General features: G+C 43.8%; 1 protein-coding gene across 1 annotated transcript in view; it reads right to left on the bottom strand.

Annotated features, from left to right (window-relative positions):
• tlcd3a (TLC domain containing 3A) overlaps positions 1 to 27,115 on the bottom strand; it is a gene marked incomplete at both ends in the record, with an annotated part of 106,931 nt that overhangs the window by 42,188 nt on the left and 37,628 nt on the right. Inside the window, one exon of the mRNA XM_083659277.1 lies at positions 2,129 to 2,215. Coding sequence (XP_083515403.1) covers positions 2,129 to 2,215 — 87 coding nt within the window. The remainder of the gene's footprint in view (positions 1 to 2,128; positions 2,216 to 27,115) is intronic.

Genomic DNA, 27,115 nt, shown 5'->3' with positions numbered 1-27,115 from the left:
TGTCTTTATGCCTGTGCGCTCTCCTCCCATCTAAATGTTCCGCCGACACAAGTTCCACCCCGAAACTAAAGGGCACTAACGTTAAGCACCGCCCAAGACGAAGCTGATTGGTTAACCCAAACAGAGCATTTTTTTCGCAATCCCACAATGGAAACCTGCGACGCCAGACTCTCTGACAGAAAGGAAGAGAGGCTGGCTAGCGAGACTAGTGATTTGCTTGAAATGCTTCATTTCACAAAAGGCTCATTATCTCAGCTTCTAGATGGAAACGTCTGTTTTTGGTGAAATCAACCTATATTCTCCGGCTGATAACTAAAGAACGGAAAATGATATCAATAAACTTTTTTTTGCTGATGATAGAAGAGAGTCTCATCGTTCTTTGGGCGTGTTCGGTGTTTACATAGTAATATCACACAATATTCTGTGGGCCTCGAGAAATCACTGAAAACGCTCTGAAACTCTGGCACTGGGAGCATCCGTTTTCCAAAAGTGGCTGGCACTCAATGAGTTAAGAAAAAATTAAAAACGACTGGTCGACTAGTCGACTACCTTTAGGGACAACTAGTCGACTAGTAAAATTCACTAGTCGTGAATGCCCTAGCGTGCGCATGTGTATATGTGTACTGTATGTGTGTGTACATATATAAATTATATATATACATATATACACACGTGTGTATGTGTGTATATATATGTGTGTGTATAGATGTGTGTGTATGTATGTGTATGTGTATATGTGTGTGTGTATGTGTGTATATATGTGTGTATGTGTATATGCGTGTGCGTATATGTCTGTGTATATATGCGTGTGTGTATGTGTATATGTGTGTATATATGTGTGTATATATGTGTGTACATGTGTGTATTTATGTGTGTGTATATGTGTGTGTATATGTGTGTTTGTATGTGTGTATATATGTGTGTATGTGTGTGTATATATGTGTGTATATGTGTGTGTGTATATGGGTGTATATATGTGTGTGTGTGTGTGTGTGTGTGTGTGTGTGTGTGTGTGTGTGTGTGTGTGTGTGTGTATATATATACCGGTATGTGTGTGTGTGTGTGTGTGTGTGTGTGTGTGTGTGTGTGTGTGTGTGTTGTAGTGTCAGTGCATGTTTCGTTGAAAGTTTAGACATTTATCATTTCAAAACGGTTTAACGTATCTAAATGAATTCCATAACTTTAGGGAAGTCCAGAGATGACACAGAAAAAGTTTGGGCTAATTTGTGCAATCGGTCTAGGAGGAGATAGCAAAAATAGGTTTTTGAGAAAATGCAAAATGGCGGAAAATCTAGGTAGACGGAAATTGGCGTGGCCTATATGGATAGATGCGTATTGATCCAGGGAATCCAGCAGAAGTGGAATTTTGATTATACGACTCAAGGTTCAGCAGTTACGGGCCAATACGTGAAATGGTCTGTTATAGCGCCACCATCTGGTCAATATGGATAATTCTTTGTCTCTGAGTAGTGGGACACATTTCCAACCTATGTGCAAAGTCTGGCTACTGGCGGCCATATGTCTGTGCTTATGAATTCCATAACTTTAGATCAGGGAAGTCCAGAGATGACACAGAAAAAGTTTGGGCTAATTTGTGCAATCGGTCTAGGAGGAGATAGCAAAAATAGGTTTTTGAGAAAATGCGAAATGGCGGCAAATCTAGGTAGACTGAAATGGCCGTGGCCTATATGGATAGATGCGTATTGATCCAGGGAATCCAGCAGAAGTGGAATTTCTATGACTCACGGTTCAGCAGTTATGGGCCAATACGTGAAATGGTATGTTATAGCGCCACCATCTGGTCATTATGGGTAATTTTTTGTCTCTGAGTAGTGGGGCACATTTCCAACCTATGTGCAAAGTCTGGCTACTGGCGGCCTTATGGTTTCTGACGTGCATACTGTTTTAGGGGAGAATAATAATAATAAACGGAACAATTACAATATGGATCCACGCACTTCGTGCTTGGACCCCTAATAATAATAATAATAATAATAAAATCAGATATTAATTTTTCATATTCAAATATTCTTTACATTTTTATATTCAAATATATATTTGAATATAGAATATTCTTTGACAGCCCTACTCAGGATGGGGGTTAATAACATGTGAATTGCAGCCTAACCTGTCATTAATGACGTTACCCCGGCATGATGACACGACGATGACTCCTGCCGTGGTGGCCATGATCGCATGGATGGAGGACACCACCCTGAGAAAGAGACAGAGACAGAGACTCAGAGTAAGGTCATGTAAATACATCTTTACTGAGCTAATACATTTACGAGTGCTGAATTACAGTATAAGCGTTTGTTGATCACACCCAGTTTTTATTTTTCACCATTTTTGCCAGCTACCGTATCCTATAAAATTGAGTGACGGGACGGGACCAAAGCTGTGTCAGACTTTAGAGATCTACATCCTTTCATCGTCGTTGTCGTCGTCCTCGTCGTCATCATCAACTTGTGGTTGTACTGTACTAGCATTGTGTATCAGATTCCTTGTATGATTTCCTGGTATCTGGGTTTCAGCAATACGTCATGAATTCTTGAGTCTGCGATATTGTGCTGATACCAGATATGTTCACAAGTCACTTGTGGGCACGGTGGCTCAGTGGTAGAGCTGTCGCCTCGCAACCAGAAGGTCCTGAGTTCGATTCTCGCCTGGGACACTGTGAGCACTGTGGTTGTGTTCCCCCCCATATCTTCAGTGCCTACTGCCCAGGTGGGGTATCTCGTCGTAAGGGCCTTTCTGTCTGTGTGGAGTTTGCATGTTCTCCCCGTGCTCCCCCCAGGGGGTTCCTCCGTATATAACCCCCCCCCCCCATTAAAAAAAAACATGCAGAAGATCAGATCGTCATCGTCATCCGACCAGTGACGACAACATCCGAAGTTGGTCACAGGGGCTGTACGAGAAAAGCGACCACTGCTCCTGGCCTGCCCCCCGGAGGAAAGGACAAGCCAGGATGGGTTAAATGCAGAGGACAAATTTCACCGGCCACCGTCAGCATTAGGGCTGCCACAAACGATTATTTTGATAGTCGACTAGTCACCGATTATTTTAACGATTAGTCGACTAATCGGATCATATCGCACAATTACTCAATCGCTCTGATTTAGCTATCATCAGCTTCTAAATTTAGCTTCAAGTTGTTTTAAGCATGTGCCAAATAAAAATAAAGACAAGTAATGATGATAATTCACTCAGAAATAATATTTTCATGAACTTTAAAGTTTAGAGCATGTAGCAGCATATTTATTTCTGGCATCAATGTACTTGCATGTAATAAATGTAATATAGTGCAAATTGCAAAACTGCAAAATAGTACACATTGAAATTGAAAACATATAGTGCAATGAAATATGTACTATCCATTGAATGAATAATGCAAAATAAAATTAGGGCACTACTACGTGGCATGGAAATGGAACCAAAAACTATTCACTGCAACCAAAATATCAACAAAAATAAATTGTTTCAGTCTTCTCAGGCATCAAACACATTTTTAAATGTCGTAAGTAGAGTGCAAACTGCAGAGTAAAATGAGGTTTCCAGTATTCCCGTCAGCAACACATGAGCTTAACTTTGCTATGAGATGACAACGTTACAGCAGGCTTTTAACGTTAATATCGTTAGCCAATAGCTAACGTTAGCAGCTAACGTTGCGGTTGCCAGTGAGCTAACAAGCTAATTAGCCTTCATCTGCATTCGCCACAACGTGCTTCCTTTTGAGATGCTCGTGCATCATACTCGTGCTGCCATGATAAGCGAGTTCAGCTTATTTAGCAGATTTTGCACTTCACATTATTGTGGGTGAAATGCTCCCACACTTTGGACGTAGTATGAGGACGGCTAGACATTTTTTCTGTGGAGAAGCACTGGGAGCTGCTTGTTGTTTTTCCGGTCACGGTGATGTCACGTTTTCCCCGGATGATGGATACTGCGCATGTGCATCAAAGACAGGACAGAGATGGCTGGATGCCAAGCCAGCCAGTGAGGCCATCGCAGGCAGCAGCTTCGCGGAAACAAAACAAATGTTTTTTTCTTTTTTTTAGCTCCAAAAAAAACATGCGATTACGTCGACTACAGTACCAAATTCGTCGGCGACGATTTAAATCGTCGACGTAGTCGCGACTAGTCGACTAATCGTGGCAGCCTTAGTCAGCATGTGTGTGTTTGTGGCCGTCCATGCATGTGTTGATGTGTAATCGTGTGACAATAAAGACGGGCTTGTCCGTCTGAAATCGTGAAAAATCGTAATGCAAGACAACGTCAAGTCTCAAGTCTTTCAGAGACAAGTCTGAGTCACCATAGTTATGTTATACACAAATGTATACACATATATTTTCCAGAACGTAGTTGGAAACTCTTACACTTGTCTAGTTGTGTTAAATAACCAAACCAAACCACATTTGGTCTTGGCGTTAACTTTGACACAACTAAGAAATAACATGAGGAAGCAGAGTCCTGGTAGAAAAATGAATTGCGACATGAGCTACTTTATATTCTGATGTAGTAATCACAAATGAGATGGCCAGACAGTCAGAATTTCACAAGCTTTCCACCAAAATTATATTACAGATACTTGCACTTTGTAGTGATTTTGTAATTGTTGTTTACATTGTAGCAAGCCAAGACCATTGCTAGAAAGATGTGACTCAGAAATAAACATAATTGTCATATTTTGTTGTCATTGAACTTTTATTTTATTACATTGTATCATGGTAGTATCAAATTGTGAACCATGTATTGTGAATCGTATCGTGAGATAAGCATTATTGTCCCATACCTACTGTATATTTTAATACAGGCCAAAAAGCGGCCTGATATGTCAGCAAATCACCATATTGTTATTTGATTTGTAGGCCTATTGACTGACAGCTATAGAAGCAGGCTGGAACTAAAAATGGGTCGGGTCTGAAAAGAGGCTCCTTCGGCTAAGTAATCATAGACCTTCAAGTTCAGTGCAGGACCCTGGGATTAGCACTGCCTGGACTCCACTTTGCTTGTCTATAAACAGACCTGTGACATAGGAGAACGTGGTAGGTCTCTATTTGAAGTGTCACTATATGAGGTGGCATAAGGGATGACATAACATATAAAACTTATTCATAGACGTTGCCATACCTGCCAACACTCCTGATTTTCGCGGGGGTCTCCCTATTTTTAACCCTTTCTCCCGCTGTGCTCCCGATTGGTAATTTGTCCCCTTAATCTCCTGATTTCATCATATGGGTGTTTCTCAGTAAGTAGCACGTCGATAGGTTTACTGTCTTTCAGAGGCTGTAGTGGGCTTAGTTTGAAAGCCAGAGGGACGTTTCTGGTATCATATGAAAGTAGATGACCTAGCTTGTCAGGAAGGGGTCTAAATACTGGAACGCTGCAAAGCTGGGCTTCATTTTGGCGAGGGTGAATTTGCCGTTACCCCAGAAAATCTCCCTCTGTTTCACAGCCTAATGTTGGCAGGTATGCCTTGCGCCTGCCTTCAGAGTGTGATGACAACAAAGTGAAGAATGTAGGCAGCAGTGAGTAACGCGTATCAGAGTTTGAATGTAGCCAGTCTGTCACGGCCCTGTGATGGCTGTTGGCAGCAGCGAGTAATGCCTGGTTCAGACTACACGAATTCAGCCCGATATTAGACCGATTTGGTCGTGCGCGACAGATTTTCAGCGTCGGGCCCGAATATGACCGTCGGGGACGACGATCGGCCGTCTTCACCTCTTGTAGTGTGACATAATCAAAGACCAGCGTCGGGACCAGTCGGGACGTCTAGGACGCCTCACGACGCCCTGACGAAAAGACTGGCATGTCAGTCTTTTGGACATGGTTTCGCCTAGTGTGACACCCCGGAAGACAGGTATCAGGTCCTGGGGAGACCGCTCCCCGCTCGATACAGATTTCACCCGCTCGCACTCACCGCTCCGCTCCGCTCAAAAGAATAAAAGAGATAAAAAAGGCCAGGGTGTTTTAATTTGCGTTTAAACGCCTCAATGGGCATTGCTCACTACAAATAACATGAGCTTTGAGCTCAGCAGAGTCGGCTGCATGTTCGTTTCTCTTCCTTCTCGTCTCGCAGCAGCTGGCAAGAAAATAGTGGGCGTGCACATGAAGTAAGTTGGAGGCTGGAGCGGACATCACAGTGCATCACAGTAGAGCCTGTCACTCATCCAAATAACGTTAATTCTGCAAGGGATATATATAGCACCTGGATTACATACATGTTTCACATAGGGTTGTGTTTGGATTTCAATGTTTGATTTTGCCCAATATTGAAATCTTCTACAATTGCATGTTGTGCTAACATAAACATTATTTCGATCTACCACTTTAGCCTATTTAGGCTGATTTGGTTGCTATTTCTTGTCAATGTAGTGGCCTCAAAGCATGCTGGGAGATTTCATTCACAGGTCCGCCTCCCCAACGACCTGTGAACTCGCTGACGACAGCTGACGACGTGATGACGGTGGCATACGACGCTCTGTCGGTGTCAAGCGAGAATACACTTGTAGTGTGGCCAGTCTCCCGACCAAGACATGTCACGAATTTATGGCAGTATGATGGCCTCGTCTGACATGGTGACATCGTGAACGACAAAAAATATCGTGTAGTCTGATCCTGGCATAACACGTATCAGAGTTTGAATGTAGCCAGTCCGTCACGGCCGTGTGATGGTTGGAGGCAGCAGTGAGTAACATGTATCAGAGTTTGAATGTAGCCAGTCCTTCACGGCCCTGTGATGGCTGTAGGCAGCAGTGAGTAACATGTATCAGAGTTTGAATGTAGCCAGTCCGTCACGGCCCTGTGATGGCTGTAGGCAGCAGTGAGTAACATGTATCAGAGTTTGAATGTAGCCAGTCCGTCACGGCCCTGTGATGGCTGTAGGCAGCAGTGAGTAACACGTATCAGAGTTTGAATGTAGCCAGTCCTTCACGGCCCTGTGATGGCTGTAGGCAGCAGTGAGTAACATGTATCAGAGTTTGAATGTAGCCAGTCCGTCACGGCCCTGTGATGGCTGTAGGCAGCAGTGAGTAACATGTATCAGAGTTTGAATGTAGCCAGTCCTTTACGGCCCTGTGATGGTTGACGACTGACTGTATTGGAAAAACTCCATGGATGTTCAAAGGGAAGCAGATTAATTTTTTCTAATGGCTCACCAATTTGAGTCACTCCTGAGTCCTGACTCCTGACCCATCTTAACATAGGTAAAATGCTTTAAAATATGCATAGGTGGCCCATTTGAACCAGACTCATGGATTATATCTCCATCTTGTTCAAACTATGAATGACTGGTTTTTGCCAGGCAAGCTCTCTCCCTGGCTGTGATCCAGGTTGGCAATGCAGTCACTAAGCAGCTTTGAAATCAGAAAACATGTCATTCATTCCCATCCACTCAATGCGGCCATAACGGTCAGTCATCCCTTTTATGCACCACTGAGTTTATGCCAGATTAAAAATAAGATAAACTAAATAAATTCAATAAATTATTCTGTTCGTTGAGAATGTTTTTTGTTTTGTTTTGTTTTTCAGATCTGAGTGCATTGGACCATGAACCTATTATATTGGTGCCTATAAAATCGTAAAGATTTTACAGATTTTCTCCAGAGACCCCCCTTTGCTTAATGTGGCTCTCTAATTGGTCTAACTGTCAGAATATGGTCAATGCATCAATCCAGCTATTGCTGACAGAAAGCAACAGTTGTTTTGTACCTCAATGCCAACACTATGGGTCTTCTGACCTAATTCCTGGATCATCTGTCCTTGATATGAATACTCTTCTGTGTGCATATTGTTCTCGCTTGACTGTGAGAAACTTACATAATGGCATGAGCTGGTATCAAAGGCCTCTTTCTCGCTATTCTCTTCTTACTGTGTGTATGTATGCTGTCTGATCATCAAAGGAATATGCAAATAATATACTACTCATTGATGATATTAGGTATAGATTATGTATTGATTATATCATAATTTCCTTCAACACTATCAGTTTTGCTGCATATCAATAACCGGTTTCCTTTGCATGCTGCACAGGGACTCGCGCACTCAGCTTTTTTGTTCTGTGAAAAATTAAAAGTCAGTGTTGTATAGCGGTTAGATAAATTAGTTGTGTAATTGAAAGGTCACAGTTTCACTTACTGTCCGTCAATGGCTATTGTCTTGTTGAAATGTCCTTGGCCTTACCTGCTCACTCACTGTAGTCTGTCAATTGCTCTGGACGAGACTTAGCTCAATGTAACAGGCACTTGAACCTTACTATGGTGATTATGGCAGGACATTAGGCATAATGTCCTGCCATAATCACCATGGTATATTAAATATAACCACTTAATGCTAATGAGTTTCTATCATTATTCTTGGGCTATTGTGGTCATAAGAATATTATACACACAGACGCAGACAGATGTCATCATGATGACATACTGTCCTGACTCCTGACCTGCACCATGTAGTAGGCTAAGGTGGTGGAACATAAAAATGTATAGAATGTATGAATGTGCCTTGTTCATTATTGACCAAAGCATAAAACGTGTACTGCAGCCAGATCTATTCCAATTATCCAGTTTTATAGTAGACTCAGACCAAGCATGACCGCTTTGTTTTGTTTCTTTGCTCTATCCAAAGTTTTAGGTGTGTTGTGAGGCCAAGCTTCTGAGTAAATTCTTGGTTTGTTTACCATTATGCATTTATGTGGATCTATTTTATATGTTTCAATTTCTTCATTTCATTTTGCCCAGATATAATCCATAATTATTTGTGTGGAAAATCACCTTGAAATTATGCTTTAATCTAGCATTTTATTACATCCATTTGATAGGATGGGACAGCTAGGCTAGCAAGCTAGCATTACTTGTTTAGCCCAGTGGTTATCAAATTATTAATTACTAGTGCAGTGCATGTTCCCCCATGCACCACCCTGTGCAACCCCCCCCCCCCCCCCCCCCCCCCGCACACATACTGCACTCTGTCAGGTCCCCCTAAACGCAAGTTTGAAGTCGATCTGACAAACGGTTCTCGAGATACGCGAAGGACAGACATACAGACAGTCCTGGAATAAGTCCACATTGCATGAAATGCAGCACCGCACTCCATCGGGGTCCGAGCAGCGCACTCCCCAAGTTTGAAGTCACAATCGGACAAATGTTTCTCGAGATAAACTGCTTTTTGTGTTGCCAGTAGGTGGCACTATGTCAAATTGCAAGAAATCAGCGCTGCACTACTTCAAGTTCCCAGGAGCACACTCCCCAAGTTTGAACTCAATCGGATGAACGGTTCTCAAGATAAACCACTTTTTGTGTTGCCAGTAGGTGACGCTATGCGAAATTGCACGGAATTCAGCTCCCTGCACTCGGTTGAGTCCCCCTAAGCGCACTCCCCGAGTTTGAAGTTTGAAGTCGACCAGATTCCAGGAATACCCCAAACACGCCAAACACGGACGGAACTGGTCAGCAGGAGAACAACCGTCCCTCTGACACCAGAGGAGTGGTTAAAATTCCATTCCCTAACAGAGATAAAGCACTTTTTGTCTTGCCAGTAGGTGGCGCTATGCCAAACTGCACAGACATCTACTGTGGATCAAAGACTAAAATCTCCTGTGGCCAAAGTTAGAGAAACACCTACAGTAACTTCACCATGGCTAAACTGGTTTCAACAGGATACTGGGACACATGTTGTTCCCAAAACAGAGGATGATATCGCATTTGTGGTCATGTTGGCCAAGACATGATGCTAAAATGATGCTGTTCCCCACCGGGCCGGTAACATTATGTCCCGTTTCTTTTCTAAAACTTTTAGAGGCGATGGTCTTTGTCAAACAGCGCCGGGTTCCTCTGGACTGCTGTCATCAGTTCCTCAGCAAGCAACACATCATCTCTCTCCTCTCTCCCTCAGTCTTTCTCCCTGTCTCCTCTCCCTCAGGCTCTCTTTCGTGTCACGTGTATGTCTCACTGATGACATCACAATGATGTCACAATGCCCATGTATGACATCATCAGTGATGACATCATCAGTGATGGTATGACATCATTGATGACATAGGTAATTAGGGCAATTACCTAATAAAAAAAATCTGGCTCTGTCAGGTCACCCGCGCGGGTGCTCTTTACACCCCCTGAAAGTTTCAGCCCAATCGCACGTAAAACGGCATAGCTGTGGCCGGCACAATTCCTAGCAGGGCTCCAGACTAACACTTTACACTAGGTGCACCGGTGCACCTTACTTTTTAATTTAGGTTCACCAGCACATAATTTAGGTGCACCCACATTTTTCAGCACGCCTTTTGGCACCGCAATAATACATTTTAAGCATTGCCTTCTTTGTCATGTTGTATACATATTGGCAAATTATTAAAGGGGCCCTATTATGCATTTCTTAATTTTGTATCATATATATGTTGTTACAATCTTGGATGGTCATATTAAACATGGGCTAAGCTTCAAATAAATAGGTGAAAGTGTTTTAATGTTACCCCCATGAACCCCCCCTCCCGCCCATGAACTCTCGTAGACGAGACGACATGGATTTGTGCCGATTTTGTGCGAGAACCATAGTTCTGGTGATGTCAGGCAGGACTTGTTACCCTGGCAACAAAGCGTTGCCGCAGGCCGGCGCGCGCACGCCCTAGCCCCCACCCTTCCCTGTGTTGACATTGCTCCAGTACACTGCCCACACTGCCGAATTGTCAACCTAACCCGCGTCACCAGGCGCTCTCCAACCTGGGTGTCTACTACAGTAGTCTCATGGAATAACGGATTTCAGACCGCAAAAACAAGGAGACGACTTGGAAGTGAGCCAGGATGTAGGACTGAAGTGGTAAGTTCTGAAAATATGTGTCTCATTCCAGCATCGGTTGTACCTAGTAGCTAGGAAGCGCTAACGTTACTTACCACCGGCTGGGTAACGTTAGCACTTGCTATTAGCCTAGCAGCACAGCTGCCTTTCATAGACATGAACAACCGATGAATGACGAAGGCACACATTTTCAGAACTTGTAACGATAGTCCAACTTGCTGACTTCTCCAAGTCCTCATTTTGGTTTGGTCCGTGTAGCCTTTGCTAGGAGAGGCACACTATAGTCACAAGCATTTGGGAAGTTAGCTAACTAGCTACATTAGCTGTTGTGTTGTGGCTTGAATTTGACGACAATAGTGTGAAGCTCCCCGGGCAGGGCGGGGAGCTGCAAAACAATTATATAAATGAGCAAGGGATTGTGAAAACGAATTTGACCATCGATAACAAACGTGACTTGGGCGTAACAAGCAAGGCTATCAATTGATATATCAACATCCCCCTAGCTATCTACAGCTCCGCTCGGCCCGGGCTGTGCCAGGACATTTCCTTCGGCGGCTGGCCGAGCAGGGCATCACGTACCGCGGCCAAACACAAAAACTCCTCGCGCTGCCCTCCTGGAGTATTTTCCGGAGGGTGGGGGTTCAAGGACAGGACCTAAAACAGAGCGTTTCAGACAGAGGCTGAACTGAAGGGGGCAGTGAGAGCCAGTACAAGATAAACAATGAGTTTGTTCAACTATGAATGATGCAATAAGTTACTCTACTGGAGGCCAACAATAAAATAATAATACATTATATTAGCAAAATATGGGCCCTTTAAATGATACGCTCAAAGATTTTCATGTCAGTAAATGTCTGTTATAGTCACTATCACTATCACCAACTGAGTTAACACAGTGAGGATTGAGCCTATGGCCCACTGATGGAAGCCTTTGCATTTTGAGTATTGCAGCATGTGATGTAATTATCACCTTACATTATGCTCCGTCCTAAGTTGAAAAAGTTAGGAGCACATTTAAGGACACAATGATGAATCTACCGTTCTCATGATGCACTATGAATTTCTTATCAGAATGACTCAATGCAGCTCATTGGCTATTGTCATTGAATTATCACTAACCATTTATTTAGTCATCTGTAGTTTGCCTAACATTATGTAATGGTGGTCATGATTGTAAACGTTCACGTTACTGTGTGATTAGTGACATATCCCAGTGTGTTGTGGAATGATAGTCTCACTGTGCACTGCACAGTGAGACTATCAGTGAAAAGCCGTAGCAGATAGCTGCTCTTAGATGGTCTAACATTAACAGACAGCATAGTCATATGGTCAACAACACATTTTAGCGATCTTGAATTACATGTTGGGTAACGTTAGTAATCCCAGAATTGGCTTGATAGTTAGGTAGCATCCCGCTAGCGATGCTAACATTAGACGCTAAGATGTCATTGTCATGCCAGCCATCCGAACGTTAGTCAGAACTCATCTGCTGAAGCTGTAGCTTTGTCTCCAGCGTACAAAACCACCATCTGAAACATCTTAATTCCATCTGTTTGTGACTCTGGTACGAGTGAGTCTGGCCGGTCGGTCACACCAGTAATGGATGGCTGGCTGCAGCCTGCTGCAGAATGTCTTGTGTTGTACTAGCGATAAGGACGATACGACTTCCAGTCGGATTTTCAAAGTAAAACGATTCTGCCCAAGTCTAAAGCACTCAGAAGAAATTGAAAATGTTTTATTTTTGTATTTCCCCTGTCTTTCTATGTGAGAGATTAAGATTAACAGCGCTGCACGCTGTCGTGGCACAAGAGCAGGGTGAGAGAGCGAGGGAGAGAGAGAGAGAGAGAAAGACGCTACAAATTCCAAGGTGCACGAGTGCGTGTTATGAAAACATATACACGCAGTGGCAGATTTTAAGGTGGGAAAATGCGTGTAAATACACGCACTCTGGAGCCCTGCCTAGGCTCACCTGCCACGCGTGCTCGCTACGCCCGTCCTGCAGCTCGCCCGCTGCGTGGCCTTGCCCGCAGCTCGGCTGCTGTGTGGCCAATGAGACCAGCATCACTGATGTAAGATTTATGACATCACTGATGATGTAATCAGTGGGATTTATGACATCACTGATGATGTCAGTGGGATTTATGACATCACTGATGATATCACAGTGGGATTTGACATCACAGTGGGACAGACAGAGAGCCCTAGCTCCCATTTATATACTGATGATGATGATGATTATCACTGATGATGTCACAGTGGGATTTATGACATCACAGTGGGACAGAGAAACAGACAGAGCCCTAGCTCCCTACTGATGATACATAGAATAGAATAGATAGATAGATAGATAGATAGATAGATGGATAGATGGATAGATGGATAGATGGATAGATGGATAGATAGATAGATACATTAAATAAGGTCTGGTTAACAAAAGTTTATGAAACAGCGAACTTCGTGTTCAGCAAGATAATCTTAACATTTGCATAAATACCAACCTTGCATTTGTCCTATATAGGATTGCTCTCACCTCACTCAACCACATTTCCAGACATACCAGGGATAACTGAATCATGGGATTTTAAGGTCTGGATTGAGGCAGGTTACACAGCAAGAAAATAGATTGTCAGAAATCAAATACATTATTCATCTTTTCTGCTATTTTTGTAAATGATGCTCACTTTTCAAAGGCCAAGGACATGCTTGTAGCATTTCGTTCACTTTTAAAATGGTTATTGTGCAGCAAACAAAAAGACTGATAAACAAAAGTGAGAGTGCGTGTGTGTGTGTGTGTGTATGTGCAAGCATCGTGTACATACTGTATTGTGTATGGTATGGTGTGTGTCTGTGTTGTTTCCTGCTTGAACCTGTTGTCACCACGCACCGATCTCCATGGGAATGCAGCCATGACACCGCCGGCATCGGCAAGGCAACAGAGGCCATGTGACCAGTGAAAAAGCTCAGGCCTGACTAACTGGCCTCTCTCTCTCTCCCTCCCCCTAACCAATCCAACTCTACACCGCCCCCAACACACACACACACACACACACACACACGCCTCCCCCTCATTTTAACCCCATGCCTCGCTGCCTCCCGGGGCTGTATGGTTGCATACTCGGTCACAAGACCCAGATTTTGTACAATCCATTCATTGTGTGTCCACCAGTAACCCTCGTTAAAGGTTGAAGGGGTGAGATGTGAGTGGAGTGGGAGAAGTTCAATGAACATTGTTCGCCAATGTTGTCCTTTCTTTTCCCCGCTGTGTCGGACCAGTGAATAACTGGTGAAAGGGAATAACTTCCCTTTCACTAGATTAGAGCGATGTCTTCCGACTGACCGTTTCTTTCTTTCTGCAATTCTATGACCACTCACTCTCTCACGTTCTGTCACACGCAGACACACACGAGCTGTGACACTCTGTCACACTCTTGTCACACGCAGACACACACGAGCCATGACACTCTGGAGTGGCATTTTCTGCTCCTCCAGTTAACGGGCTATGTAATATAGAGTTGCACACAGTGCATTTGTGCTGCAGCAGCGCAAAGGGAAAAGACAGCAGAGACAAAAGCTAACAGGGTAAAGTGCATCCGAGGCAAGCAGGCTCACTCTCTCTCTCGCTCCCTCCCTTTCTGTCACTCTCACTCTCAAACTCAAATGGATGATGCAGCTATAGGCTACTACTAACTGCATGGTTCCATAACAGGCGATGTAAAGTGTAGTGGTAAATGTAGTGGAATAAATATGATCGACTATAGAGGCTATAAAGAATAGACTATAGAGAAATAAATTGATTCGTTTATTTAGGAAACAATTATTTTATAACATCCTTTTTTTAATAGTGGCCGGTAAATATTCGATAGGGCCGGAATTTTGGAACGTTACCGGCTGCACTGGCCGTCTGGGAAAATGTCTAGCGGAATCCCTGGCTGGCATACACTATAGCCTCTTCTAAACATGAAGTCTGGTTCATGTTCGGCTAGCCAGAGCAGGATATTTTCCGGTTTTACCTTTCTAGACAAGAGGAGTCTGTTTAGAAACAGCTGGAAATGGTCCGTATTCTCTCTGCCAGTGGGCGGAGGGAGGGGGTGCGGTAGCGTGTATCGATAACAAGAAATGTGATATGGAAACAGCTTTAGCGAATCTGTAACCAAACTCCATTCAAAAACATGCCGTTTTAACGAGGATCCATTCCGACCATTCAGGCAATAACAAGGGGTCGCAATGTGCCAAAAATGAGCGCTTGCCTTTGTTACATAAAGCCGCCCAGTCAAAATAGTGGTCGCACCGTCATCAATCACTGTGGTTGATTTATTTTACAAGTGGCATTCAAGTCATATCTGACTAGTTTTCAATTTATTTCTCCCCACAAAAGTTAGGCTAGGCCTATGTCTCGATATAGGCTGTCAGTCAGTCAGCTCCTCTCATCGACATAACCAAATAGGCTCCTCTCCGCAGCTGTGTTAGCTTGGACACTCACAGTCACAACACTGGCTGGCTACCTCACAATACTTGGCTGCATCCAACTCGAGACAACTTTTCAGACCCTCCTGGAGACAATTTTCTCAGAAGAGACTAACGTTAGCGACAAATCTGGAGACTTTTTCTGACATGGGATTAACATTACCAGCAAGCAGCAGTAAGCAGGCAATAACGATAGCTGGGTAAGTCCCGCTAGCATCGATGCTAAGTTAGCAAAGTACCCGTGCAGCTGAAGCACATGGCTAACTAATATGGATGTTAACGTCCATATTAATTAGCCATGTGCTTGCGCAATGACATTGTGTATTGGCGATGTCAAAGGGTGGCGATTGACGATCTGACTGAGGTCAAGATCGCGCAACTCTAGTAGTAGGCTATCATCTCCTTGTTGCATTTTTAAACTGGCAGATGGGGGACAAAGAAACGATTCAACTTTTACTTGTTTACTCACATAATTTGGCTCTTTTCCAAATAATCCAGCCACGTAACTAACGCTAACGCATTCATGAAAATAATGATCACTGGGACATTAATGGTTTGTAAAGTGCCACCACCCGCCCACTCAGACATAACAGCTACATGATCCGGATCATGAGCTGCCAGTGTTAAACAACAGCTGCTTTTCCAATAATGCAGATCATATACTAGGCGCTCAGATGGTCATGATCCGCACTCGCGGGAGTGCGCATAAGCCGGCTAATTGTTTCTAAACATGCAGGCCAACCGGCTAGGAGCTGGTTATAATCCGGATTCCACTGCATGTTTAGAAGGGGCTTATGTTGAGTGATATTAGGCTCCATGATAGCACTTTAGCATGGGTGATAGCGGGCTCCATGCTAACATACACCATGTTGAGAGATATTAGCTCCATACTAGCACTTTAGCATGAGTGATAGCAGGCTCCATGCTAACACAAGTGATAGTAGGCTCCATGCTAACACTTTAGCATGAGTGATAGGCTCCATGCTAACACTTCAGCTTAAATTAAGTTGAGTGAAGAGGTTGTGTTACTTTCTCGTTGTCTGTCATTTTGACAGATAGGGTCACAAAAATTCTGTCATAAACTATTATTACCAGTCATTTTAATTTGCATTTTTAATGATGATATAGGTATAGGTATATTAAAAGTGAAGAAGCAAGAAGAAGCAAGAATACCAATCTGCCAGAGTGATTCTTTTCATGCTCAATGATAATGAAAGCAGATATATTTACACGCAGCGATGCATCCTCGAATAACGGACGGATAGATCAGGGAGTTCCCCAAACTTTTGAGTAGCCAGATAGATTGAAAAAGTAGCCGGATCATGTTCGCGGCGTTTGTTCCAGTGGTCCCCCCCCCCCCCCCCCCCCCCCCCATTAATAAAACAATACACAAATCTGTATCCATGAGCGTGCCAATTGAAATAATAGAAAATACATTCTCATAAAGGCCTATTTCTCAATTTAATTATAAAACAATATCCATATTTCAAAACACAAACAGGCAATGTGCATTTGTTAGAACAAAGAAAACGTTCTCTAGTCTATATGAAATACAGGGGCACAATTACAATTTTATAGAGAATGATATACGAGGGATCAGCCGAGCAGCATTTTGGTAAACAAACCGCATCACTGGGTGGAAACGGTAATGAGACCCTATGGAGTCAGCGGTGAGTCTCTCACTCTAGCCCCGACTATGTTGTTTACATTCTAAAAACGCGCAACTTTAAAGGTCCCATTCCGTGCAAAAGCTGTTTTTACTTGTAAATGCATATATACTGCTGTCAGCCCTCCCTGTAATGAGTGGTCACAAGCTCAGAACTGCCACAGTTGGATTTGTCCCTATCCAGCTTCCCCCTGCAGTCTCCTCCAAGCCACACCCCCAAACGCTTCGTTTGCCCAGAGGGGAATTGGGACATCACGAGCTTCCTCACGCATACTGCGCGGGTCTCTCTCACACAAGCTACCTGCACCATTTTGTCTATAGCCACAAAATTAACACTTCTAGCTGGAGCGACGCCAACTGTACGTGATCCAGCAACTGCAGAGGTGCATTCGGTAAGTCTAGGCATTTTGAGATGTCCTCTTTAGCGTAGTAACCGTTAAGTTAACGATAACTCGCAACCTAGCATGCTGGTCCACAGACGCTAATCTGATTGGCCGCTGGGAGCCTGGGGCGGGCTCTCCCTCAGCGGCCAATGGGAACTGTTAGTTCTGAATATATTATAGAAACAGACCGTTCTTGGGAAGCGACGAGATGAGGAAGTGAGAACTCCGTCACAACAAACGGGGTTGCTATATTTTCGACAAATTAATCCAGAATCATGTTTTATGGACCAGAGACACACGTTTTTAAGAGGTTACAGCTGCACGAATTGGGACCTTTAACTTAACATACATATATTATACATCAGACTCTTGAGCTAATTCTGCTCTCACTCAAAATGTCAAAGTATAACTAAGCGATGTCATGTATAGTTTTTGAGATATTAATGTTTGTTTGGCACAATTCATACTAGCCGTGCAGTGCCGCGGTTCCAGTTGTTTTGCGGTCTCGTGACATCACGCAGATTCCTCGTATAGCATGTATTCAATATGATTCTATTAATCTCTGATACGTTACAATTAAGTTTAATTCAATTCAAAGTATTATCATGATGCAACATGCTATTTCCTACCAGAATGTCACAGTACAGCTCATTGGCTATTGTTGCAATTCAATTATAATAAACCTTTATTTAGACCTTTATACAAAATGCTTTCCATTTGTATTTACAGCTTATTATAATGATTCTATGATTGTTGCTTTTTTTTACTTACAAGCACCATGTAACCTTCCTAAGAAAGGTGCTATACAAATAAAGTTTATTATTATCATCATCTGATGTGTGGTGGAAGGTGGCATAACATTAGATTCTGGGTGTTGAATATGCAGCTAATGTTATCTGTTTTTCTATTAGTTTGATAAAGGAAGCAAGGACTGTTGAAAACCATAGCTGTGTAACGTTATTCAGATAGCTGATATAGATGGTCTATCTAACAGACAGCATAACGTGAGCCTGATTGTCAACAGGTCTTTTTTGACGATAACGTTATCTGAATTCGGCCTAGTGGCATGCTAGCTACTAGCACTTGCGTTGCTAATAATGTGAACATTAGCTGCTAACTAACTAGCGATGTCATTGATGCAAGCCAGGCTAGCCAGCTAACTCTAGCCATAAGTATCATCTGCTGCAGCGATAGTTTTGTCTCCCGTGTATGATCCATCGTCTGACACATTTTAATTCCATCTGTTTATTGGAATTCATGGTTACAGACACTTTTTCTGGCTGTTGGGCAAAACAGCCAGCCGACTGACTGAGCTCAGATGCTCAAACTGGGCCGAGCCAGCCAGGGTCCTTCCACTGACGAGTCGATCACATGCTTTTTTCAACGGGACACCATTGGTTCTGCGCAATGCTGCCTTCACACACACTACCTGCCTGCCTCAACCATAGATATAAATACATATTTATGATATTTACGTATTTATATCTATGGCCTTAACCCCCCAAAATTATATCTATAAAGCAGCCAGTCATACATTGGCCACTAGGCTGAGAAATAACCGGTGACCGGGGCTTGGGGAACCCCCTGACAGATGGCAGAAATACAGCACCAGCTTCGCTCATAATAAGGAAACAAGTTGAAAGTTTAATTCCCTTGAACACATTGTACTCTTTTTTTTTAAACGTTTTTTTTTTTTTTTACGATTTTTTTTCCCCCACACATTTTTTTTCACACATTTTTACTCACATTGGTTTCAAAGTAGGAATGTTTTATTTCTTCTTTCTCGACATACGTTTCACAACCTGTCACCTTCGCAGCTCTGCCTGTTTGTCTGTCATGTAATTGTGCGTTGACTCATTCCCCGCCATTGACGTCATCGGACAGTTACGTGCTGCACGATTTGGGGAAAAGGTGCGATTAGCGATAACTGTGGACAATATTGAGATTTGCGATTGTGATTGCGATAAACAAATGGTATCTAGGCATGTGTCGGTATGAGTTTTTGATGGTAATCTTGGACAAAAATACCACGGTTTCACGGTATCACAGACTAAAATAGCTACATGAAATATATTCAAATTTTAAAGAAAAAAAGAAAAAAAAAGAAAATGAAATAAAAAATATTCAAAAAATATTAAACATTTTATGAAGAGAATACAGCATATATATTTTTTATAATAAGATCTTTACAAATGATAAAGCCATGTACTCTTCACAACATCCTGTGATGTTGACGGCGCGCCACACGTAATGATGATGACATCATCAACGATGACAATGATTTTTTTTTTTTTTTTTTTTTTTTTTTAATTCAAACAGACAAGAGAACATTGAATATTGGAACAGACATGTGCTCATTACAGAAAATAAATTAAGATGGACAAGTATGTTGGTACAAATTACAGTCGAGAATCAAGTAGCAATGACAAAAGTGAAAACAAAAACAAATTATTCCTCTTTAAATAGTTCACAATATAATTTGACAGTTTTATTACTCTTATTACCATCTATACGTTTAAGAGTCCTAATGTAATCATTAAACTCACAAAGAAACCTTATGAAATTGGGGGAAGATTTTAGCACTCTGGCCTTATGTATATGAAATTTACCATATAAAATCCACAGGTTAACAATGAATTCAATTACACTATTCTCATGATCAAAGTAGGTAATGACATGTATACATTCAATCCTGATGTTATATTTAGTTTTCCTTAGAATGTAATCCTGCATTTGAGTCCAGAACGCAAGTGAGTGCAAACAATGGTATCAACGATGACAATGATGTCATAGCATAGAGTTCACCTGTGAGGTGAGGTCATCGGCGATGTCAGACATAACACCGATGATGTCATAGCTACCTCGAACGTTGTGACATCACCAATGACGTGATGTCATACAACGGAACGCGACCATATAAACAAAGTGTTCCGTGACGCTACACCACATCCGAGAGATTTCTGCTTGATTCCTTCGAGATTCCTTCGACTTCCATACTTCAGGTATTCTTACTCCCTGATAATGTCAACCATTATCCCAACCAATTCCGGACCCGAACTGAACCCCTGCTGTCTTACAACCAGCCAGGCCCTGCTGACCCGCTGCCTTACACCCAGACAGGTCAACAGTGGTAATTCAACCGCGTCCCAGGACCGACATCTCGGTCCCTATCTCCATCTCCGTGATTCTGATCGATCACAGCCCGTGAGCCTTCATCCACGATCCAGCACACTTCACGAGGCAAGCCCAGAAGCTTTGCCCCCAGCAAGCCAACAAGCTTCGCTACAATTTGGTCCTTCGAGCCGGATCCACAAGTCCTCTGACCCAAAAGCTCGGTTACAATTTGGTCCTTCGAGCGGATCAGAAGACTTGCGACGCTCAGAGATGGAGCAGGAGTCAGGTGAGCTCGCTCTGGTCACGGCACCTCACCGACCAGAGGAGCAACCCTTCCCCCACCAGATCGAATCTGGATACCGCAGAGTATCCAGGGTTCGGAGTAGTACTAAAGGGCCAGACCCCCTACACTCCCACCAGAAGATCCACCAGGGGCAGGAACTCATCCGCAGCCACCAGGAAAACCGACTCCTATTCCTTGCTCAGGTAGCACAACATGAGGCAGATCTAGCCCAGGCAGATCTAGCCCAGATAAGGGTTGAGTTTAAGGCAGATGAAGCTGCAGAGAACCTTATGGAGCTCCTATTGATCAAGTTCAGAGCCCTACCGGCCTCTGGCCACGTTATCGCTAGGAGGAAGGCACAGCAAGCAACATTACATGAAGAGATCCTAAGGATGGAAGCCGTAATGGCGCAGGTCTGTGCTAGGGTCCAGGCCGAGGCCCTCCAAGTTAGAGAGCAGATAACTGCTCCAGAGCCAACGACCCAAACTACGGAACCCACTGTTCCAGTGCCAATGCCACCAACACTCCCACCTAGGACAGAGGTCGCCGACCCTGAGCATGCAATACAGTGCAACGGGGCGGCCGACCCCGCCACTGCGATACCCCACACTCAGGTAGGCACGGCGAACGTTGGGACCAACAGCACAGGGCACAGCCAGCCGGACGGCGTCAATCATTCCCACAAGATAGCTGTACACGACAGCTGGGACCCCCCCAGAGGGCGGGACCAGCCATCTCAATTACCTATTCCCAGAATTCACCTCCTGGCCCTGCCCGGGCTCATGGAGACAACTCCAGCCAAGGTCTCCAGGGAGGCCAACAAGTCCGAGCAAGTGGAGCAAGTGGACATGCCTTTGCGGACGGCGAGGCAGGAGCCCCAGATGCTTCACGGGGCGGCCGTCTCCCTCATCGTCTCGCCGGCAATTCGCCCAGAGCAGACCTATGCCACACCGGCGCTCCACGGGGCGGCCAACGAGGCACTAGGGGCAGAGGCCTCCCTCCAACGAGGGCAGACAAATGGCTTCTTCACCGACCCTACGCCGCTGAAGTTCCTCGACTGGAAACTCAAGCCACCAGAACCAGAGGCTCCTCACTACCGCAGTAGCTGGGTAGACCCCCGGCTCCTGAGCGGCTCCCGCGCTGACCTCACGCCGCTGAGTTTCCTCAACTGGAAGCTCAAGCCCCCAGAGGCCATTACAGCTCGCTACTGCAGTAGGATCCCACACACATCCTGGCCAACGAGGACGGTCACCAAATCTTGGCTCTTGTGATGTACGGGACTGGACAACGGCGCGCGGACCCGTGCCTACACCCGGCTGGTGGCCAGGCGGACCACAGCCCCCCTCACTCCCAGAATAATCAACCAAGCCCTGCCTATACCAGGCGGGACTGGAGGGCCATTCCGGCCATTTCTGGAAGAATACAGATTCCCCACAGGAATCTGGGAGCGGCTGTAGAAACGGTCCATAATGGCCCACCGTCAGGCCTGTTCTTGGGGCAGTCGATGCCCACCAGCCGGCGCGCCACGACGTAATGATGATGACATCATCAACGATGACAATGATGTCATAGCATAGAGTTCACCTGTGAGGTCATCGGCGATGTCAGACATAACACCGATGATGTCATAGCTACCTCGAACGTTGTGACATCACCAATGACGTGATGTCATACAACGGAACGCGACCATATAAACAAAGTGTTCCGTGACGCTACACCACATCCGAGAGATTCCTGCTTGATTCCTTCGAGATTCCTTCGACTTCCATACTTCAGGTATTCTTACTCCCTGATAATGTCAACCATTATCCCAACCAATTCCGGACCCGAACTGAACCCCTGCTGTCTTACAACCAGCCAGGCCCTGCTGACCCGCTGCCTTACACCCAGACAGGTCAACAGTGGTAATTCAACCGCGTCCCAGGACCGACATCTCGGTCCCTATCTCCATCTCCGTGATTCTGATCGATCACAGCCCGTGAGCCTTCATCCACGATCCAGCACACTTCACGAGGCAAGCCCAGAAGCTTTGCCCCCAGCAAGCCAACAAGCTTCGCTACAGTCTATGTTTGAGACATTTACCTGTCTCAAAAATAGAAATATAAACTGCAGCACTGTGTTACAGCACATAGATGGCTCAGACTGCAAAGTTAGTTATATGTCTGGCCAGTAAATACAGTGAATAATACACACCCAGTTTATTTCTTTTGTAGCGACAGATTACAGTCAGATGGCCTTACTCACGTGACTCTTCATTTTTTGAGAGAGAGAGAGAGAGAGAGAGAGAGCGAGTGTTACGTGCAGACTTTACGTGCAGACCCTGAAGGGTGCTTCTGCAGCTGCGAGTGTTTTCTCTGCTCTCACAGCCCGGTTAATGTCACTATATTCTTCATTGCAGCGGGTCATCATTACCTGCTGTACACTTAAAGGTGCACTAGTTCTGCATAATCACCCGCCGCTCTCTCCTTCTTTTACCGACTTTCTCACTAATCACACTGTTTACATTCTTTCTCATCGGCTAGTTACTTAGCTAGGAGGTTTAAAGACTTGATATTAAATAGATACAGAATGGATTCTATAACGTAACTATGTACGATTCAATTGTGAATGTTTGTAAATGTGTATGTGGGAGTGCGTGTGGGGGTGGGGGGGTGGGTGGGTATCCGTGTGTGTGTGTGTGTGTGTGTGTGTGTGAGCGTATAAACACGCAAGTGTTTTAACATGTGTACATGCTATGCTACAAATGTACTAGGAACAACTCTAAAGTATGTGTGATATTATTATGGATATAATGTGAGTATGTACACATCTCTTATATATTAATACAGAAGTATAACATGTTATTACAGTATAATACTGTCATAAAAAGCCTATAGATATAAAACAAGGGGTAGGACTTGATAAGTATTAACTTCTTCCTACTCCTTTTCGGGCATGATAAACAAATGTAAATTGATTGTGAATTTGCTGTCTATTGTATGCTGTGAATTCCAATTGACTATGATTGTTTGGCACTTCTTGCCTATATTTATTTTATTTTTTGTTTTGTTTTTGTTTTTGTTTTTGTTTTTACCATGTTCGAAATAAATCTAATCTAGCTAAGCTAAGTTAGCTTAGCTGTTAGCAGTGGGTGCTGTCTCTCCCTCGGTAAGATGTTTATGTATGTTTATTAGGGGTGGGGGAAAAAATCGATTCACCTAAGTATCGCGATTTTTAATGTCACGATTTTTTGGATCGATCTTTTATTCCAGAATCGATAATCGCAAATTAAAAAAAAAAAAAAAAAAAAAAAAAAAATTTGGGTGCTTGCAGTCAGGCCACTCACTGAACAGCAGGCCAGGCGCCGCCTACTGGTTTACTAGTGGTTTTATTACTTTATTAGTTAGTCTGAAGTAATAATTACACTTCAGGGTTCAAGTGGGTGCATCTCATTGTAAAATTGGACTTCAAACGGCCCAAATCTGGCTTCACATGGCCCAAATTTCACGCGCGTTGGCCCATATCGGCCTGGCCTGCTTGGTATCTAATGCCCGGCCTGAATTATGATCCCAGTCCGCCCCTGTTTTTAACTATATCGCCCAGCCCTACTCATGATATATAATATACAGTCTCTAGTGTATGATTCAACTTTTCCCATGTTCTAATCTAGTGTAAAAAAGCAAACAAACTGAAAAAATAAAAGAAAAAAATAAACAAAAATCGCAATAAATCGTAATATCGAATCGCAATAATCGTAGAATCGCAATACTTAAGAATCGCAATATAAATCGAATCGGCACCCAAGAATCGTGATAGTATCGAATCGGGAGATAAGTGAATCGCCACAGCCCTAATGTTTATGTATGTATTTGTGTTGATGTCCAGTGTGATGACAGAGAAACGTGTTTGTTCATTTGCTGCGTCGCGTGTAACGTTACACACACACAGACATTTTATATATATATAATTGCACCCTTTTGCGGTTATGTAATCGCACGTGCTGCCATCACGATTGAGATTCGATTAATCGTCTAGCACTATCGGACGGCAATAAGTGTTTTCACCGTCATGTGATAGATGTCTCTCTTACTCACCTTGTGAAATAGTATAGCACGTCTAAAGGTGTACAGGATCGACCACGATTGTCTAACAAAACCAGGAAGCAGAAAGAAGCAACAATCTCCCATCAGAAAAGGTCCATAGCACAGCTCCATGGCACAGCTCAAACACTGGTCCAGCAGCTTGTATCGATACGGGATTCTCACACCGGTGTTACAGTAAAAGATGTGCCCCCGGGCGAGTTAGACCGGAAGGGGAAACAAAATCATTATGGGGTTCATAGTTGAGTATAACACCGCCAGTATCCCACCATCAAAGGCATTTATTCGGGTCAGGAGCCGTGAAGATGACTTCATTAATGTAGAGTAAAAGGCCAGAGAAATGTTGTTTCGTAACTTTCCAAGTGACCAGTGTTCGTGACAGAAGGTTTTAGAGTCATACAGAGGCCCAGGTGATTGATATCTTCATAGAATACGTCCATGGAAAATATTCATCAGGAAAATAACCCAGGGGGGCCAAAATTGTGTTTTGAAGGAAAATAACCGGTCATCTGCAGAAACAATTTGTCTCTGATTGTCTAATATTGGTTATTTCACAAAAGAGCAATCCTATTTCACGAAAAAGTCAGGAAGCCAGAGGGCCACAAGAGCCAAGTCACGGTGACCTTGGATAGAGATAGCGACATTCTTGCCAAAAACTGTGTTTTGACTGTCTCAAAAAGGGATATATACAGGGCGCTGGGGAGAGAAGCCCCAGCTATTTCACACACTTCGCTTTCCTCTGTATTACTTATCATCGTCTGTATTTTATGTTGCTACTTTTGAGAAATAAAACCCTTTTGGAGAAAACTTTGAACCGCACTGACCGACTCTTATTGAAGACATTGCATGATTCATGTAGAGAAATATTTCGGAGTTTTATGCTTGCTTAAAGAACAGTTCCCCACTATCTGACGGGGCCTGCTCCCCCGAGGTTGAGGTCTTTCAATTATACTCAACATTTACAAAAATGCCATTTCCTCCGCTTTCTGGTCACAGACTGCTGTTTTTGGTGAAAACGACCTACATTCAGGTGTCGATAACTAAAGAATGGAGGAAGGTAGTATCAAAGCTTTTTTTTTTCATATGAAAGTCGAGGCTCTCTTCTTTCTTTTGGGATATTCAGTCTTTACGTAGTCATAGAAGAAAATATTCTGTGGGTCTTGGAAAATGAATGAAAATGATCAAAAACCCAGGCAGTGGCTAGTGACTTTTTCTGAAAAACCCTGGCGGAGAATGAGTTAATTTAATGTCGTCCGGCATCCAGGTTGGGCAGACTTTCCTGTTTGTAAGCACTGTGATTGACCCGAAGGTACAAACACCACCCAGTTGGAAAATTGTGGTTATAAAATGAACGACCCAGTAACGTTACTTCAGTGTGGCGACTAATATGACTCTGGGACTCTGTGTCAAGAGACGCTTCCGTGCTTATTGTTTACAGTCCAATTGACGTGCAAATGGAGTTGGAGCTGATCAATTGTAGGTCCGGACGAGATTTCGGTTAATATTTAATAATGCATAGCTGCATATGAAACAGTGAAGGAAGGGGTGGGACATCCGCTCTACAGCGGAAACCCCAAAATATGGGCCGTCTGTCTCAGAGTCATATTAGTCATCAGACTGATAGACTCTGGGCTCCCAGATTGCCGCTGAGCAGTTTGTGAGACTTTTGGTGCTGTGATCATAGTAGGTGTGATCAAATCATCAACACCGTATATGGTCCGCTTCTCAACCCTGTCATCTCAGACAAGATTTGTTTTCAGTCTCCGACGCTCGCGCTAGTGCATTCAGTTCCAGTTCACTGCGACTTTAATCCCCAATACTGCCATGCTTTTGGGATGTAAGCCACGGGGGAGGGGGGTAACAATTTATGAAACAATTAAGCATCGGGATGATCATCATAAGTTTCATCATAATGTTCTAAGAAGCCCTTATCATCATCATCAGTATATGGGAGCTGGGGTATCTGTTTCTCTGTTTGTTTGTGTGTCCCACTGTGACATCATCAGTGATGTCATAAATCCCACTATGATGACATCATCAGTGATGTCATGAATCTGACATCATCAGTGATGCTGGTCTCATTGGCCACACAGCAGCCAATGTCATAATGTCCAACCCACATTCAGTCCCTTCATAATGCCTTCTGTTTGAGACACAGCATACAAGTCAGTGTGGTGCAGTGACACATCTGAAGGAAAGGTTGTTCAAGCAGAGCATGAGGACTGGCAGCTCCATGATGCCGTCAGTGCAGGAGACCTGGACAAACTGAGGAGCCTGCTGCAGAGAGACCACTTCAGAAGGCTGATCAATGAGCAGTGTTGTGATGGGTGGAGGACCC

This window comes from Poromitra crassiceps, assembly GCF_964638095.1.
Source record: "Poromitra crassiceps genome assembly, chromosome: 1".
NCBI classification, from domain to species: Eukaryota; Metazoa; Chordata; class Actinopteri; order Beryciformes; family Melamphaidae; genus Poromitra; species Poromitra crassiceps.
The sequence above is the reverse complement of the archived record's forward strand: the minus strand, read 5'-3'. Positions and strand labels throughout refer to the sequence as shown.